General features: G+C 37.8%; 1 protein-coding gene across 12 annotated transcripts in view; it reads right to left on the reverse strand.

Moving 5' to 3' along the window:
* The window catches only part of LOC126336925 (transmembrane protein KIAA1109 homolog), a 468,521-nt gene that overhangs the window by 363,366 nt on the left and 85,823 nt on the right, over positions 1-19,332 (reverse strand). For all 12 annotated transcript variants that reach the window (XM_050001082.1, XM_050001080.1, XM_050001090.1 and 9 more), the window contains exons 9-15: positions 17,780-17,878; positions 16,177-16,284; positions 15,780-15,917; positions 14,719-14,869; positions 14,472-14,627; positions 14,293-14,390; positions 8,300-8,460 (exon numbers count right to left, since the gene is read on the reverse strand). In XM_050001082.1, coding sequence (XP_049857039.1) covers positions 8,300-8,460; positions 14,293-14,390; positions 14,472-14,627; positions 14,719-14,869; positions 15,780-15,917; positions 16,177-16,284; positions 17,780-17,878 — 911 coding nt within the window. The remainder of the gene's footprint in view (positions 1-8,299; positions 8,461-14,292; positions 14,391-14,471; positions 14,628-14,718; positions 14,870-15,779; positions 15,918-16,176; positions 16,285-17,779; positions 17,879-19,332) is intronic.

Genomic DNA, 19,332 nt, shown 5'->3' on the forward strand with positions numbered 1-19,332 from the left:
GATGAAGATCATTTAAACACATTAAACCACAAGGATCCAAGTCAGTGTACTTGAGAACTGGTAAATGTGATGAACTGTAATCATTCCATCATCGTGTGACATTTGCATGCAATGGGGTGGGTTCAAAAATAGTGTGTGGGTACCACATGCTCTAAGCCAAAATCACAAAAATCAGCAGGTCACCATATGTGCATCTCTGCTTGCTCATCATCAACTAGTTTGTAAACAACACCAACCACTCCTATCCTGTATCGTTACTGGTGATGAGAAATTGTGTCTTTAAGCTAACATAATGAAAAGAAAGGAATGGCTGAGACCAAAAAAAGCAACTCCCCATACAAAGACCTGAATGCATCCACAATATATAATGTTATGCATCTAATGGAACAGCAAAAAAGTGGTGTACTATGAATTGCTTCCCCAAGGAGAAAATCACTGGTGACACTGTCAACAACTGACACGTCTTGCAGACTTAATTCAAGAAAGACTGCGGGAAGTGATGCTACTCCACAGTAATACCCGCCCACCATTCTGATAGACTGACACAAAACGCTATACAGGATATGGCTTCGGAAGTCATTCTGCACCCATCTTATTCACCTGATCTCACACCCTCACGTTTTCACCTTTCTGCTCAAAACAACCTTCAAGGTACTTCCTTCCTGGATCAAAATGCACTTCAAACGTGGCTTGATGAGTTCTTCACCTCAAAACCATGATTTCAACAATCGAAGGATCCTTCACCTCAAAACCATGATTTCAACAATCGAAGGATCCTTCACCTCAATCGGCGCGGAAAAAGTCACTTAGCGTCCATTATTTGTGAAATAGTCGTAAATGCTAGGAACAACGTATACTTAAAACACACACATTCGAAGAATGAGTGCTCAACAACACAAGAAGACTGCAGGAATGGGTATAGACAGACGACATTGGACAAATGGCTGCTGAAAACATCAGGTAAAGCTGATTCTTCCCAGGCTCCCAGTACATGGAAACAGACCAACTTGAATAAATGGATAGTGAAAAATACCAAACCCACTCTGTCAACTGATATTTCTTTTTTAGGGATAAATGTATAAGTGGTTCTGGTAGGGTGACAAGTCCATCAAGCGTTCAACAATCCAAACTCACTTTCAAATTAATTCAGCAGGACTTTCAAAGTCTTGGGAATAAGCACAACGAGTTGGATACCATTTCAGCAATTGATAAGCCTGATGTTTTAGTTATAAGTGAAGACTGGTACACAGATGAGCTAATTAGTGTATGTAAGCCACTTTCCATGAAGTTTTGCTCTGCCTTCAGTAGAAAAGAGAAATGTGGTGGTGGGGTAGCTATCTTTGCAGCCAGTGGTAGTAATTATAGTGTAATAGATGTAAGTGCTTTCAGCATTGAGGGTGTAATAGAACTAGCAGCAATTAATTATAAGTGGGGGAAAGAGAACTTAATTATTATAGGCCTATACAGACCTCCATCTGGTAGCCTAGATAGTTTCTTTGATGTTCTTAATGACCTGCTTGTTGACATTGACAGTAAACACTGCAATAAAAATGGCTGGGTTAACATAATACTAACTGGATACATAAACATTGACTTGCTGTCCAATGACTGTATCTAAAAAAACTAATGCTAATACTAGCTGAATTTAACTTAACATTTCTGACAAACGAGCCCACTAGAGAAGTCAATAGAGTAAAAATCATGCATTGACAACATTATAACTAATAAGTCCCACTTTACATGCAGTGCATCAGTTCTGAAGCTTGCCATTTCTGACCACCACACAGTACAGGTATTGATAGAAGCTGAAAATCTTCATGTCAATTAGAAAAGAGAAACAATATGTGACAAAAAGAATGACCAATGAAGACAATGTTAAAGATTTCAACAGTTTGCTAAAAAGCTTACAATGGGGTGAAAAAAAAACAGCATTACTTTCAGTGAATTTTCATCAGATTTTTATTATTGCTTCAATGTCTCATGTCCAGAAATGACCTTTACCGTTAATGACTGCAAAAAAATTAAAAAATATAAGTGGATAAATCATGAAGTTAAAACAGCAAGAGAGAAACTTAGACTTTTCCAATATGCAATGATAAGTAATAGCAATAATAATAGACTAAAGGTAGAATTTAAGAACTATCAGGATTACTATAAAGATCTTCTGCTAGAAACTAAAAGTAAATATGTAGCCACAATGTTAAGAAACTCTAATAACACAGGTTTAGCTGTTTGGAAAGTAATAAATAGCTTTAGGAATTGTAAGGACAGATCAACAAGTGATTTTAAAATAAACCATAAAGGGCATATCATGAAATGTCAATGTCAGATTGCAAATGTTTTTAATGAGTACTTTTCTTCTCTTGGAAAATCTGTCAATGACGATTTTAAGATCAGCATAGATATAGGGGCATTCCAATCAAACAAAGCATATACTTGGCCCCAACCAATAACAAGGAAGTCAAAAACATGGTAATGTCATTAAAAAATACAAAATCAGCAGGCTATGATGGATTGTCTATCTGTACACTGAAAAGATGCATAGACAACATATCTGATGCCATGGCCACAGCAGTGAATGATGTAATTGCATCAGGTTGTTTCCCAGATAGTCTAAAGACAGCACAAGTAACCCCGATTCACAAGAAAGGTGATAAATCTAAAATTGAAAACTACCGCTCCATCTCAATCTTACCTGCATTTTCGAAGGTAGTTGAGAAAATTATTTATACTAGACTAATGACATTCCTGAGTCAACACAATTTAATATCTGAAAATCAGAATGGCTTTATGAAAAACAAGTCAACATTAGTAGCAGCAGCACAATTAATAGACAAAATAATAACAGCCATAGCGAACAAGGAGTATGTAACTGGAGGGTTCCTTGATCTAGAAAAAGCTTTTGATTGTGTCAACATCACCATATTACGTGACAAGCTGTGGAACTTGGGAATCAGAGGAACTGGCTATGAGCTAATAAAATCGTATATGAGCAATAGAAAACAATTTGTCTTGCTTAAAACAAACAGTGGGTCTTACAAATCTAAAATTACAGACATCAAATATGGAGTGCCTCAAGGTTCTGTCTTGAGACCCCTTCTTTTCTTGATATATGTTAATGATATACAGTATTGTTCTCCTAACTGTACAAAAATATTGTATGCAGATGACACATCAATAGTGTATAAACACAAAGACTATGAGAGTCTGGAGGTACAGTGCAACAGTGTAACTAATGAAATAGTCAAGTATTTTAATGAAAGCCATCTAAATGTAAGTACTTCAAAGACTGCAATGATGGAATTTAAGACAAGGAAACAAATATAATTTGACATGAAATTATTCATAGGAAATGCCATTGTAAAAAAGGAAAAATGGACAAAGTTCTTGGGAATTACAATCCAGGGCAGCCTCAAATGGGACATGCATATTGATTCCTTAGCATGTAAGCTGTCGAAGAATGTGTTTGCTATAAATATGATTAGCAAATATTGTAAGGACATGGGTGTACTAAAAACTGCTTATCATGCCCTATTCTCATCAAACTTAAACTATGCTGTAGAAATATGGGGTGTAACAACTCAAGCCAACCTAAGTACATTATTAATACTACAGAAAAAAGTTATCAGGATCATTTGTGGTGCCAAACCTCGAGAATCATGTCGGAATCTGTTCCCAAAATTAGGTGTGATTACCATTATAGGTGTGTACATATTGAAAGTTATATTGCTTGTGAAAACAATAAATCCAAATTTCAACTGTGACCCGCACCAATATGATACAAGGCAAAAGTTCAGATACCATGTAAATAGCCACAGAACAGCTTTACATGAAAAAAATGCATTTCATGCTGGGCTGAAGCTAGCTAATGCCCTACCGAAAAGTCTCACAACCCTTCCTACTAACAAATTATTAGATCAGCTAAAAAGAATTCTAATTGAAAACCCTTTTTATTCCATAGATGAGTATTATATCTGTATGAAAAGTGTTTCATAAGTACGTCAAGCTCATAGTTTTAAGTAACCTACAACTAATATAATGTTGATAAAAAAAATTTTTGTAATATCGTGATTGCATACTACCAGACGTAAAATCCATCAAAATGTAAAATTTATTAATACAAACAAATCTTTAGTTTGCAATTTATAAACTGACGTATTCAGAAGAATAATCTGTATGATGTCCTGAAACTGTATTATTTCTAGGGATTGTATTTAATTATTCGATGTTGAAAAAATATATTATTATTATTAAATAGCTACCCCATCGTTGGTAGACTGTAGTACATTTTGAAGGAGAATATATTATTGCTGACTTTTCTGTTATGTGTATCTGTTGTGTTTATTAAAGTTATGGAAAAATGCTAAAAAATTTAGCACCAACCCATTAAATTAATCGCAGTAATATGTGTAAAATAAAGTCAAACATTTCATTTATTATTTTTAAAAAAAGGGACTCAAGTTTACGTTTAAAATTAAAATTTCTCAGATACAGCAAAGAAAATGATATGAATATTCTAAGTTACAGGACATTCCGATACATGATGAATTTTTACTGAATGAAACACACGGCACAAACATTTCTTGCAGGTTCTTGTGCCTAGACGTATTTTTTCCCTTTAAATACAAACCAACTTATCAACTTGTGAACAAGTAGATGCCTCTGTGGTGAAAGTAGTGGGACATGAGTTATAAAAAATTATTAAAAATGAAAACTTGACTTCCTGAGTGATAAAATAATTATGATCCTACAGGCAACTTTTATTATATGTTCGCAACTTCTTATTAGATGATGGGGAGGAAAATATTGCAGAGAGTATCAGTTCTGTTAGTCCATCATTTTGACCATCATCACATTATACTCATTATGTGTTGTGTTTATCAGTAGCGCTCAGAACTTGAATACTGCCTACCTGGATTTTGTCAACCTTCAATGCAGTGAAACATCCTGATATTCAGATACAATGAAGTTATTGAAAGAGATTTAATTACAAGAAAGATACAACATAAATAGTCTACGGGGAATTATTTTGTTATCTTATTCATCTCAGGTCATCTATAACAGTTTTAAAAATACCTGTCCTCATTTTTGGGAATAACAACTACACTGACGGAAAAAAATTTTGCAACACCAAAATTTAATTAATGCTGAGTAATGAAATGTTGTGAAAAAAATTGTCTAGGTAAAATATTTAATTGATTAACATTGTAAGATCATAGATTAATAAAGTGTGCTGGTACATTAACAACTGCTGTAGAATGTTGAATACAAGCATGCAAACGATGTCCATGCATTGTGTTGTACAGGTGCCGGTTGTCAGTTTGCAGAATGGAGTTTCATGTCTGTTGCACCTGGTTGGTCAATATAGAGAGGGTTAAGGCTGGTTGTGGATGACTCTGGAGTTGTTGCCCGATGATGTACCTTATGTGCTCGATTGGAGACAGATCGGGTGATCGAGCAAGCCAATACAACGTGTTAGCAAAATACAGCATGTCAGGGACCATGCCAGGTTGCAACAGCGATATGTGGGTGAGTTATCCTGTTGGAAAACATCCCCTGGAATGCTATTCCTGAATGGCAGCCCAACAGATTGATTCACCAGAGTGATGTACGAATTTGCAGTTAGGGAAAACATCCCCTGGAATGCTATTCCTGAATGGCAGCCCAACAGATTGATTCACCAGAGTGATGTACAAATTTGCAGTTAGGATGTCAGGGACAACCGCGGGAGTGCTGCTGCTGTCATACAAAATTGCCTCCCTGACCGGAACTCCAGGTCTAGGTTCACTGTGTCTAGCAAGGAGGCCCTCAACTGGTCTCCTACTAAACAACACAAGGCCATCATGAAACTGCAAATGACGGTGGTTTGGGGTCAGTGGAATGTGTGCTACAGGGATTCTGGTTTGGAGCTGTCCTTGAAGTAAGTGATTTGTAACAGTCTGTTGTGTCACTGTGGTGCCAACTACTGCTCAATTTGCTGCTGAAGATGTGCCAGAGTCATATGTCAAACATGACAGTCTTCCCTCTTGTTAGTGCCACATGGCCGTCTAGAGCTCTTCTTGTGACCGTACATGCTCGTGACTACCACTGCCAGCAATCCTGTGCGGTGGCTACATTTCTGCCCAGTCTTTCTGCAATATCATAGAAGGAACGTTCTGCTTATTTTAGCCCTGTTACATGATCTCACTCAAACTCAGTGGGGTGCTGATAATGGCATCTTTGTCACCCTAAAGGCATTCTTGACTATACTCCGTTCATCATAAGAATAAACCTGATGCAAACAAATACAAATGCGATTATTGGTCAGAAGCCATAGCACACATACACTGGCGGTCTTAAGCTCTTGGAAGTAGGACCTACTTATATATTAGATATATTATTACTAATTTACGTTAAATGGAGCTTTAAGATATTCAAATGTATTGACAGCTATCAAGGTTTTAATTAATCATGAGTTTAGCTATGTAGTTTTTATTTCAAAAATTGTGTACAGTCACAGCCTCTGCACTGTTGTGCTCTGACTGTTGTGCTGTTGATGTGCAGTATGAAAATGACTGAGGCTGTTTCGTGTTTCATAGTGGAACATGGTTAAAAAGTGTCAAGAAATAGGTTTTTCTTAATGTTTTTTTCGTAAATTTACAGAGATAGTCGGCTTTGAAGTTTTCCGAGGGATGGTATTACGTTTACTTGAGTCACAAATACAAACAGGTCGTGTAGCGGAATCGGTAGTGTAATTGGCTGAAAATCTGCTACAGGTCATGGTTCACTGGTTAAAATCTCATCTAAAACACTGATTTTTCTCATTCAATTTGAAATACTTACAGCCCATAATAGTAAAATTCAACACCATTTTTTATCAATGAGGCATGTTTTCTTGCTCCTAATTACGTACTGCACACAAAATTCCTGTTTTCATTTCAAATATAAATTCTTAAATATCTATATTTTGTGAAAGACTGTTAATACAAGTTGTTTAAATTAAGGAAACTTAAAAACTAAGTTTTAAGGCAAAAACGAGAAGCCAAGTACTCTTTATTTGGACTACGTCCATCGTTTTATAACACAGATATATGTGTCATAGAAACATGAAAAACAATCATTTTCACAGCATCGAGCAGATCATACAGACGCTCAATTTTTACATTTGTCACTGTACCATTACAATATGAACCAAACAGAACTGATCTGAAGCCAAGTTACAAGATTTGGACCAAGAAGTAACAAGATTATTAAGTTACCAGACATACTGAAACTAATGCAAACAGGTTTTTCATGTGTCACTGTCGAATGCTGGCAAGATATAGAACAGCTCATCATTAAAGAAGAGGAGAAAATGTGGTGCCTGGTTGGCTTCGTGTATTCTGTTGTTGATAGGCTCAGAATCAATGTAACAGGTAACACTTCCAGAACTGGAATGTATTTCTCCTAGTCGGATAAGGAAGGAGTTAAGGGATTACCAGGAAACTGACTGTAGTTAATACCTTCAGCAGCATCAATATCCAACAGTATGGTGAAATCCCTGCAGTATACTTTTGCATCACTCACAGCTCACTCAGAAAAGTTACCCTGCATTAAAATTATAAATTTTCATCACTCCTCTTTGTAATTAGAACGCTATTTCAAGAGAGAACAAGAGCACTTTATGCTTTCTGTCTGGTCACCTAAGAAACACACGGTAGTGCTGGACTTTTGTCGAATATAATTTCATTCTCTTTAAAAAGTAAAAGACATCTGAAGCTATATTGTTTCTTTGCTCATCTCTTTTTACATCTGATATGAAAATGCTCTCATCGCTACAAGTTAGTTGGACTGTTGGCTGGGCAGTGCTGTCCCAAGTTTAATGCACCGATAAAGCTGTTCTCTCGCATTATCGCTCAGTCTACATGCACGTAACACAGCATAAAAAATATCCTTATGATCGTACTTGACTTTACTGGTCACAGCTTGCCTTCCACTTCACGCGAAGCAAAATCCAATGGGATTCAAGCAAACGTGGAAGAAAAAATGGCATAATGTTTACATCAGATTTATTCTTATGATGAACAGAGTATAACAATGACTCATCATGTTCAGTCTCAAAGGTAACTAATGCTCAAAACAGTTACAGCATGTCTTTAAAGCAAAACCGATTTGCACCTTCATAGTGGCACCACTAGGATCACTCTTATGCGACTGGCAAAAAACTAGAAGAGATACCATTTTTCAGATGAAGAAACATGTCTACCAACTTCTGTTTACGTCATACAACTCCTCCTTGGTGTTATGATAATTTTATTTATTATTTTTTTTTTTTACTCACACTTTCTGGCACAAATTTCTCCATTTGCGAGGTATAACAGTTGAACTGGACTGGTTTGTTCCATTGCGCCCAAGAACTTTAGCATTGGCATCTAGAGCTAAGAGGGTGTAACGTGTGGTTGATGTCTCAGGAAGATACAGAGCCAAATCCACACTCTCTCCCTGCAAGAAAAAGAGCCCCATCAAAGAAGCAAGTATGAGAAACATTAGAAGGAAATAAAAATTAGAAACATAACACAAACAACCAAAAATATATCAACCATACTCTGGCTTATAAAGCAGTACGTACTGGGTAATGTTTAACAGCAATGTCAAACAAGTGGAGAAAAATATTCAGCATTTAGAACCACAGTTTTCTTGACTAGTGAGGTGGTGGTGGTTAGTGTTTAACGTCCCGTCGACAACGAGGTCATTAGAGACTGAGCGCAAGCTCGGGTTAGGGAAGGAGGAGGAGGAGGAGGAAGACATTAGTGTTTAACGTCCCGTCGACAACGAGGCCATTAGAGATGGAGCGCAAGCTCGGGTGACGGAAGGATGGGGAAGGAAATCGGCCGTGCCCTTTCAAAGGAACCATCCTGGCATTTGCCTTAAGCGATTTAGGGAAATCACGGAAAACCTAAATCAGGATGGCCGGAGACGGGATTGAACCGTCGTCCTCCCGAATGCGAGTCCAGTGTGCTAACCACTGCGCCACCTCACTCGGTCTCGACTAGTGATTAGAAGGAAGAACCAAGTAGAAGAAATAAGGACAAATAACACTCCAAACTCAAAAGAGGAGAAACATTTGCATAGAATTTTATCCCTGTCATATATATGTGTTTGCTTCTAAAATCTTAACATCAATTTCCAACTATCACACTGTCAGCTTCCGTCCCATCCATTGCCTAAATGATCTTCCATACACAAAGAAACATTCTCAATGAAGTCAACAGCTATTCCAGAAGAAAACTAGTAAGAAGATTTAGCCATGTATACACGACGATGGTAATATTTCACACCTTCCTTTAAAGTTGATGTTACATTATAAGGCAAAGCATTGATTATCTGAATGTCGGTCAACTGAACGACCACTTAACAGAACTGTTACTCTCTCACATGTGACTCCCCTCCTCACCTCCCACCAATGCCGAGTTGCTGACAAAGCAATGCCAAGTTGCCTACTTCGATAGTAACTATTTACTCTCTGTTATGACTACTTGTTTCAACTTTGCTGTGTAAAGTAAACCTGCTGAAACTGGGCTCAACAAGAAAAACTCTTGTTTCATGTCGTGATTTAGCAGCATCTAGTCCTAAAATAAGCAAGAATCATGTTACAATATTATGAAACGAATAGTTGCTACTCACCATACAGTGGAGATACCGAGTCACAGATAGGCACAACAAAAGGCTGTCAGAAAAGGAGCTTTCTGCCAACAGGGCCTTCATCAAAAATAGACAACATGCACACCCATAATCACACAAACAAAACTCACACATGTAACCACAGCCTCTGACAGCTGTGCTACATTTGTGTGTGTGTGTGTGTGTGTGTGTGTGTTTGTGTGTGTGTGTGTGTGTGTGTGTGTGTGTGTGTGTGTGTGTGTGTTTTTCGCCTATTTTCGATGAAGGCACTGTTGGCCAAAAGCTCACTTTCTGATGGTCTTTTTGTTGTGTCTATCTGTGACTCAGCATCTCCACTATAAGGTGAGTAGCAATTACCCCCTCAAGGATCATATTACTTCTTTAGCACATGGTAACACTATTAGTAGCCTCCAACTGCCTATGCTCATCATTGGTAAAAGGAAGAAACCGCATTGTTTCAAATGCATTTATATGACTGCGATGCCTATTGTTTACACCTCACACAAGAATGCCTGGAAGGGCAGTACGATTTTCATGGAATGATTTTGGAAGTTTTTGAGTCCTCTGTAAAGCTCATCAGTTAAAGAAAAGCAAAAGGGAGAAAACATTACTGGTCCTTAACAACACGCCAACTGATTCATCGAGTGATATCTCAAACAAAACGGACACGTTGACAAAAGTAGTGTTCTTTCCATGGAACATAGCTTCCTCATTAGAGTGTAAAGATCAAGGTGTTGTAGAGACTTTCAAACAGTATTACAGAGAAGAAATGTTGTGTAAGTTATCATCATAACAACGAAAAATGATCAAGTTTTGAAAATATAATGTAATTGGATAGGTAAAAAATCTATTCACCAAGCAGTGGCAGAAGAACACACATATAAAAGACCTTTCATATACAAGTTTTCAGATCCAGTGGTTCCTTATTTTGCTGGCAGAAGGGTTGACAGGGAAAGAAGAGGGGTGAAGTCCTAGGCGAATCTGGAAAGTAAGGTAGCAAGAATTTTTCGAAGTACAAAAAATGAATTTATTTCAATAAAATTTACATGCATTGTATTATAGGTCTTGCATTATTTTTCCACATAATCAGCATTCACCTCAATACATTGTGTCATCTGTGGGGCGAGGTTTTTGATTCCTTTGTCACAGATGTCTCCCGCTGCCTTTTTCAGCCAGTTCTTCGCTTCTCGTCGTCATTGGAAAAGTGTTTTTCATGATAGTGTTCCTTCAGTTTCGTAAACACACAATAGTCACTAGGTGCGACACCAGAGCCATGAAAGGGGTAGCTTAAAACATCCCAACCAAATGAAGTCAACAACTCTTGTGCTGTACGAGTGGTGTGCGGACAGGTGTTATCCTGAAGGAGACAGACTCCCATTGTCAGCAGCCCAAAACATTTGTTTCACATGCCTCTGCGAAGTTTCTTCATGGTCTCTCAATATTTTGCAGCATTTATTGTTTAACCTCTTTTCAAAAAATCAACAAGCAGAGCCCCTTTTCTGTCCCGAAACAATGACACCATGATTTTCTTCACTGTTTGCTGAGTTTTTAATTTTCTGACTGAAGGAGAATGAATATGACACCGCTGAACTGATTGTTGATTGTTACTTGCTCTCTGGAGCACAGTGATAAGCTAAAGTTTCATCTCCTGTCACTACAGAGTTGAGAAAAGCCTTGCCTTCAGTCTCAAAATGGTCAAGAAATTCATGAACGACACTGACTCTTCATTTTTAGTGCTTCAGTAAGGATCTTGGGCACCGCATACACAATTTGTGATAATTTAGTCTGTCGGTTATGATTCATGAACAATAGTTCATTTTTGGACAAACTGCATGCAGGTCCTCAATTGTCAAATGGCAATCAGAGAGATGTTCTTCAAATTTCTGCACCATATCATCAGTCACATCAGACAGCCTTCCACTTCTGTCTTCATTGTGAATTTCTATCCTTCCAAAATTAAAATTCCATACCAATTTCATCACTTGCTGCCTTGACATAGTGCACTCTCCATAAACTAAACAATTTTGCAATGAATTGCAGCAGTGTTCATTCCCTTAGCAATTAGGTAGCGAACAACAGCACATACCTCGCCCTTGGCACGGGCCAGAATGAGAACACTCATTTCTAACAGCCCACCACAACACCAATCAACGAGCTACTGATTGTTAGAAATGCTCATTCCTTCCGTTGGCTTCACACTACATGGCAGTGGTGTCAACTTCCTCAACGACCGAGAAAGGCAAAGGTCCCGAGTTCGAGTCTCGGTCGGGCACACAGTTTTAATCTGCCAGGAAGTTTCATATCAGCGCACACTCCGCTGCAGAGTGAAAATCTCATTCTGGAAACATCCCCCAGGCTGTGGCTAAGCCATGTCTCCGCAATATCCTTTCTTTCAGGAGTGCTAGTTCTGCATGGTTCGCAGGAGAGCTTCTGTAAAGTTTGGAAGGTAGGAGACGAGGTACTGGCAGAAGTAAAGCTGTGAGTACCGGGCGTGAGTCGTGCTTCGGTAGCTCAGTTGGTAGAGCACTTGCCCGCGAAAGGCAAAGGTCCCGAGTTCGAGTCTTGGTCGGGCACACAGTTTTAATCTGCCAGGAAGTTTCATATCAGCGCACACTCCGCTGCAGAGTGAAAATCTCATTCTGGAAACATCCCCCAGGCTGTGGCTAAGCCATGTCTCCGCAATATCCTTTCTTTCAGGAGTGCTAGTTCTGCATGGTTCGCAGGAGAGCTTCTGTAAAGTTTGGAAGGTAGGAGACGAGGTACTGGCAGAAGTAAAGCTGTGAGTACCGGGCGTGAGTCGTGCTTCGGTAGCTCAGTTGGTAGAGCACTTGCCCGCGAAAGGCAAAGGTCCCGAGTTCGAGTCTCGGTCGGGCACACAGTTTTAATCTGCCAGGAAGTTTCAGGATATTGTGTGTTGGCAAAATAAACCCTCGGCCTATGCCCATGCATCTTAACTAGGGTGTGTACCGGCACCACAAAATATCCTGTTGTAGTGCATGCACTACAACACAACAGTCCTGACTTCAGTGCCTGTTTCATCATATGCATCATCTGGATTCTTCCCCTGGACACCAGTTTTTCAGAACTCCGCAGGTGGGAACTGGTGCTGCAACATGTCCTTGGTTCTTGCAACCCACCTGGTCTTAATTTACATTAATTTCTCCAGTCTCAGCATTTCTTCGCAGTAACTATTCCTTTCTTCACTTCATTTTAGTTTTCTACACATTTCATTTTCTGACCTATCTATTTTTCACCATTCTCCTCCCGCCTTTATCACACACAATGCACTTAGCTTTTCACTCTTATTAACTTATGCATGATGTTTTAGCAGAAATCTCTGTCTTGCATATTATCCTATCTTCCACCTTCAAGCCCCCAGAGCTTTTCAAACCTCGCCTGATGCACTCATCAACAATCAATTTTTCCTTCTCATCCCATCCAGTAAGCCTCCCCTGACCTGGGATTGTCCTTTTACTGCACCCCTCTTCCTTCCCCCTCTTGCCAGGAGGAGGAGCCACTGACTCCAGAAGCTTGCACGCATAATACTTTTCATGTGTGTGTCCTCGTGCCACAGCTTGATGAGTGGTTTTTTTTATCTATCCAGTTACATATATTTTTATAAGTTATTGTTAGAAAGAGGATAGGAGCCAAAGTAAATCTGTTAAGAAATCACAAAAATACAGATTTGAAAAATATGTCCTACATGATTGGAGCAGCCTGAGATGGTGTAAGGAAACAGAATCTGAAAAAGTTTGCAATAAAATTTTGTGTATGGTGGAAAGTTCTCCAAGTCTTAACTGAAAATGATGAACAATGGAAAATCCAGGATGGAATAATGACAATATTATGGAAAGGATAGACTACTACACACCACATAGCGGAGGTGATGAGTCGCAGATAGGCATTGGCAGCCAGGAACTGTGGTCGTCTTTGTGTGTTTTTTGTCCGAAAGGTTACTTATCTGACAGTATTTTTGTTGTGCCTATCTACAACTCAGCATCTCCGCTATATGGTGAGTAGGAATTTATCCTTTTCATAATATTGAAAATTATGAACAGAATAATATGTCTGAAATGCTAAATGCACTAAAGGAACTCAGTTGCCATGAACGTGAAGAAGAAGTCTTCGACAATGGATGTCCACAGAATGAGGATGAAAATGCACCAGCTGCTTTTGAAGCATTTATGTGTTTATATACTGCCTTACAATGGTTTGACACTCAAGATGAAAGCAACCAGCATCAGGTATCTGGCCTGAAAAAAGTGCATGACTTAGCTGCTGGTAAACGGGTACACTTGCTTAGACAAACAAAAATTATGGATATTTTTATACATTAATTTTATACATATGTACTGTACATGTAAAATGCATACATATTACATATGTTTTGTTTACTAGGCTATACTACATACATCTGTATGGTATTTGCTTTGTAGTACTAAAAGAGATTTGTGTTATTACAAATTTATGTTGTTTTTATTAGTAAGGAAAAGTATATAGTTCGATTATCCAAATAAACCAGTTTTGTGAACACCCATGTTCCCTAACTACTTTGGATAATTGATGCTCTACAGTAGAACTAAAGTAAACACTAGATAAACTTTCTTGCATTTGTAATATATACCTGATGGAAGTGTAATTGTTAAAAATTACCTGTATCCAGAACTTGAGTGGTATTGTTGCTGGAAGAAAATCCTTGAATGGTAAATCAAAGGACATGTCAAATAACTCGCCACAGAAAGCAATGTGTGCTGAAACAACCAAAAATCAGTAAAAGATGTAATTCCGAATCACACATAAGAAAAACGTAATAATATCAGAAAGTTAGTTACCATTTTCCTGATTTTGAGAAGAACAATCAATCCAATTGTATTCATTACTTAAGGTTATAAGCTCAAACTCTTTCAACATCACAGAGATCTTCCACGTATATGGCACAAAATGTAAGAGATCAGGCCTTGCCTTGCTTGCCCAGTCATTTATAAGGTCTGCATAATAAACACAGTGCATACATCAGTTAAAATTCCCTCAATATAATCATTAACAGAGCAGACAAAGGTTTTCTGACTGCACACCTACCTTGAAAGAACCACTTATGTGCATAGATAAGGTTCACTGATGCTTTACAACCTGTCAAATTCAGTATCCATTCTTGATGATCATTCCACTTGATAGGATAATGGCACTTCACAGTGAATTCCAATGTTTCACTTAAGACAAGACTACGATACTAAAACAGAAGGAGAAGAAGGGATAGCCAAGATATCTTCAAAAAATTTCTACCATATGACCAGGAAATTTCATAACAGGCAGTGACTGTTGATTTATTTTTAAGTAGTCAATAATGAAAAATGCAGGATAGAATATCATATGTATAAGAGGAAAATCATTGCTCACCAAACTGAAGACAATATTCTTTATTAGATCTAAAAAATAAAAACATGGAGCCATTTTCATCACCCGACAGGCCTGCCACAGGACTTTGACACCTAAACCTGACTGTACTAAGCAGAAAGCGTCAGGTCAACTGTGCACTTGTGCACACAAATGCAAGTGTGTGTGTGTGTGTGTGTGTGTGTGTGTGAGAGAGAGAGAGAGAGAGAGAGAGAGAGAGAGAGTGTGCGTGCGTGCGTGTGGTGGGGGCGATTGGCGGACAACTAGAAAAGCTATGTGATTATCCACTTTTGCTAAGCACCTGCCATCACTCAGCACCTTCTGTATTTGGTAAGCAGTAATCTCTCCACATATACATACTGTTTTAATTAAGCTACTAATTGCAAAGACACTTAGAAACAAGTTACTGTACTAAAACAGGGTAGAGGTAGAAGAAAAAACTTAATGTCACAAAAAACAACACTTTTTTATTGTAGAATGCGCTAAGTCTACAAATTGACAGATATTTTCTTATTCTATCCATGCATGCAGAAGACAACAACGAACATTAATGCTGCTAGCCTGCTACACAAATGCACTGATTATTTAAAAATGAATAAGTAGCACATAATAATCTCAATCATGAACTAAATGAGAATAAAAATAAACAAAAAATTTTGGAGGCATATAAACTGCTGTCTTCTTGCAAGTTCTGCATTTCACTTGGACAAAGTAACTCTAATTAGTAATTTGTTCAGCAACTTTACCTGTAAGCTTGTGGTAGCTTCTAAGTGCAACAACTGACCAATTATTTTTGTAGTGTAGCCATCTGGTTGAATAACCCATGGCATTGTCACCTCAAGATATGAACCAGCTCCAACATTGATATGGACAGCATTGGTCTCCTGAAGTGAAATTTAATACAAAAATAACAAAGATCTGGTGCCTAAACATACAAATATTTCAGGATATTCCCCTTGTGATGCTGTGTAAATGTGTCATTATTACCAGCAACTAACAGATATATAAGAAAACTGAGAGACTCTGTAAAAATAAAATGGCAAGTCCCTTAAAAAATGATACCAGTATCGCACACAATTAAAGAAATTTGCAAATTAACATACTTCAAAATAAACATGTGTCACAAAGATGCACATTCCATACCTTGTTCTTTGAAAATAGAATATCGACAGTTGCTTCATTAAGTGTGCTGAGCCTTATGTCAAATGATTGAGCCCTTCTCTTCTCACCTGGCTGTGGCGGCTTTGTTACCTAGACATAAACATCAAGGTTTTGCAACTAAATGTTTAGTACATTACAACAACAGGGAAAGGATTATATATTACCATGTGTACACACATGTATATGTGTATGCACATATGCGAGCGAGCGAGCACACGCGCACACGCACGGCAATTCAACATTTTCTCTATGCCTGGTCCTGTCACTCCACGCTTCATCATGCACACTTGCATGACCACTTTTAATGGTTCAGTAACACTATCAATCCTTTCCTTCACTCATCACTGCAATCTCATAAACTATGTAAAACTATTGATGAGTCTAAGCACCTGTAGATCCTTTTGTGCAAAAAACTGAATTACAGCAAACACTATGTAACTTTGTCAAATGAAATTAGGACACAGCACATCACGTAATGTCCCTGCAACCAAAAACTGCACTGTTTGTGTTTTCTTTTGGTCAGCTCAACTTGTGTTTATGGGCTAAAAGCCAGTTGTCTAGCTTATTATTCATTTCTGTACTGATGATTTTCTGTAACTTCTTCAAAAACTACTGTCAATTTACTTCAATATATAATCACCATTTGATCATCCTTGTGTCCCGTCGTCACAGACTCCCTAACACACTAAAAAAGTGCATATGTCAATGTACCTGTCAGATGTCTCTGAATAGAGCAGCAATGCTGTGAATCCTTGATTATAATTGTGAAATTGTGTATTCGCCCTCCTCCTATGCCTGGATAGTCCACTTCTACATGACAACAGATTCAAGCTATGAGTTTCCAGTTAAATGGGTAGTTAAGCCATGTCTCCAAGAGTACAGAGACCACAAATTTGAAAACAACTGATCTCTACTGCCCATATGATGTGATGTAGCATGTTCCTCACAAATTTATCATTTTATGATGGGCAACTAACGCTATGTAGATCTAGATTTTTCCAATTTTCACCTATTCAGAGGTTCCCAACCATGCCTAGAAAGTTTAGATAGACAGGCTTTCCGTTACATTTACAAATTAAAGCCAAGTAGTTTTTATTTACTCATGTGACTCACATCCTGGCCTAAAACTCATCTAACTGCACACAGTCAAGGATTGTGTCTCAGGTTTGTTAAAAGTTATTGTCTAATGTGGATGCCTGTGATAATCGTGTGTATAATGCAGACTCATATTTGTGTTATCAAAGATGAGAGAAGCTAGAAGGCAAAAGTCACTGTTGGCATAGCCTAATCCTTGTAAATTAAACTCATGATTTCAGTGTAAACATTTTAGTGATCACAGATTTATACACAGTCACCATTCCTCTGGTCAAATATATCACAGGTCAGTCAAAGAGGCATTCAAAGGCTTAAAGTAAGTTATTAATATGTACCCACCTCATTCCCACAGACATTCATTGTAGGAAACTATGTTACAATTTAAATCTACTGAGAAAGTTGGTGTGTGTGTGTGTGTGTGTGTGTGTGTGTGTGTGTGTGTGTGTGTGTGTGTGTGTTAAGGAGAAATATTTAGTAACGTAAAACTAACCTGCAAAGGCTGGTAGTCAGCAGGGAAAAAGAATTTAAACAGATGCTCTCTCTGGCGATCAGCCCATGGACCATAACTGAAATCAGTTCCCTTGCCACACTAGAATAAAGATAAAATATAATGAGAGTGTTATACCAAACAGCTATCAATAAATTACAAAATTTAAATGTTGTAACCTGCTGAAAACAAAAAAATTACCAGTCGGTGAATCTGAGTAAGCAGCAAATAAGTTTTTGTAAGTTACTACTACATTTAAATTTGACAGGTACATATAAACAGAAACAGTGACCGCATTTTTGTCATTCTGTACAAATAACAAAACGCATATGTGGTGATAAATGTGTGTGTCCCAAGGGTAGAGCAACTATTTGCAATACTAGTTCAAGTGATAGAAAATATGTAGAAGGGTGATCCAGAAAAACCTATTTTTTCAAATTTACAAAAGTGTTCCCTTTGAACAAATAACTAAATTATTTTATAATACAAATTTTAATATCAGATTTGGGACAGCTACAGGAACACGGATGGATAAAAGATACAGACAAATACACAGACTGCGGAAAATACAGCTAAGAACTTTTGTTTCGCACAGATGAATAAAAGGAACCTAACACATATACATCTTTTGTGATCAGGACATAGTAAATTAACTGTAACGCTTTCTTCTAAAAATAAACTTATTACCAATAACCAATGTTAAAACTGGCAGCCCCACTCTCTGAAATATCAAATGGCAGTTATAGAACAGAATCATAAATGTAATTTAACATCTCAAACTTTCATCAAAAAGTTTTTCTCTTTTGGGAGCAGTGGTAGAGAAACTGAAAACGGAGGAGAAATGTGTGGGAAAAAATAAAATGTAAGGCATTTAGGAGGTCATATCAAAAAAGGTATAAAAACTATGGGTAACAATAACCAATCATCATGTGGTGAAAACACGGAGCAGCAGATGAGAACATGAACAAGAGATGGACTACAGTAACTCAGCTTATTAACGAGCATCGTTCTTCAGGTCTCTCTCTCTCTCTCTCTCTCTCTCTCTCTCTCTCTCTCTCTCTCTCAAACACACACACACACACACACACACACACACACACACATACATACATACATAATACACTGCCCTGGGTTTCTTACCAACCACTGTAAAATCCCACTTCTAAGAAATCCCATTTTTAAGAAATGCTCCCAAACTCCTATAAGAACAATGTAATTCCTTCCCACTTTTAACATTTTAACAAACCTCACTTTAAGAGGAAAAGCTGTCTTTTAAGCAATAAACATGAAGCCTTTTCAAATTAAAATCAAGTTTTTATGTAATTCCTAACATGTTCAATTAGTTTCGAATTTCTTTCAGTTTCCAACATGCATACTTTGTGTTGTGTGGTGCAGTAATTGATTCAGTCGGTTGACACATATATAGATAATAGCCAATAACTCAGAGTTTCTTCATAGTGATACTGGTAGATGTGTTGTAAGAATTGGAAATCAATTTCCACCCTGCCTAATAAGAATGTCACATGATCAGGTGTCACAGTCTTTGAGTCTTCAAA

The sequence above is a fragment of the Schistocerca gregaria genome, chromosome 2 (genome assembly GCF_023897955.1).
Source record: "Schistocerca gregaria isolate iqSchGreg1 chromosome 2, iqSchGreg1.2, whole genome shotgun sequence".
Classification (NCBI taxonomy): domain Eukaryota; kingdom Metazoa; phylum Arthropoda; class Insecta; order Orthoptera; family Acrididae; genus Schistocerca; species Schistocerca gregaria.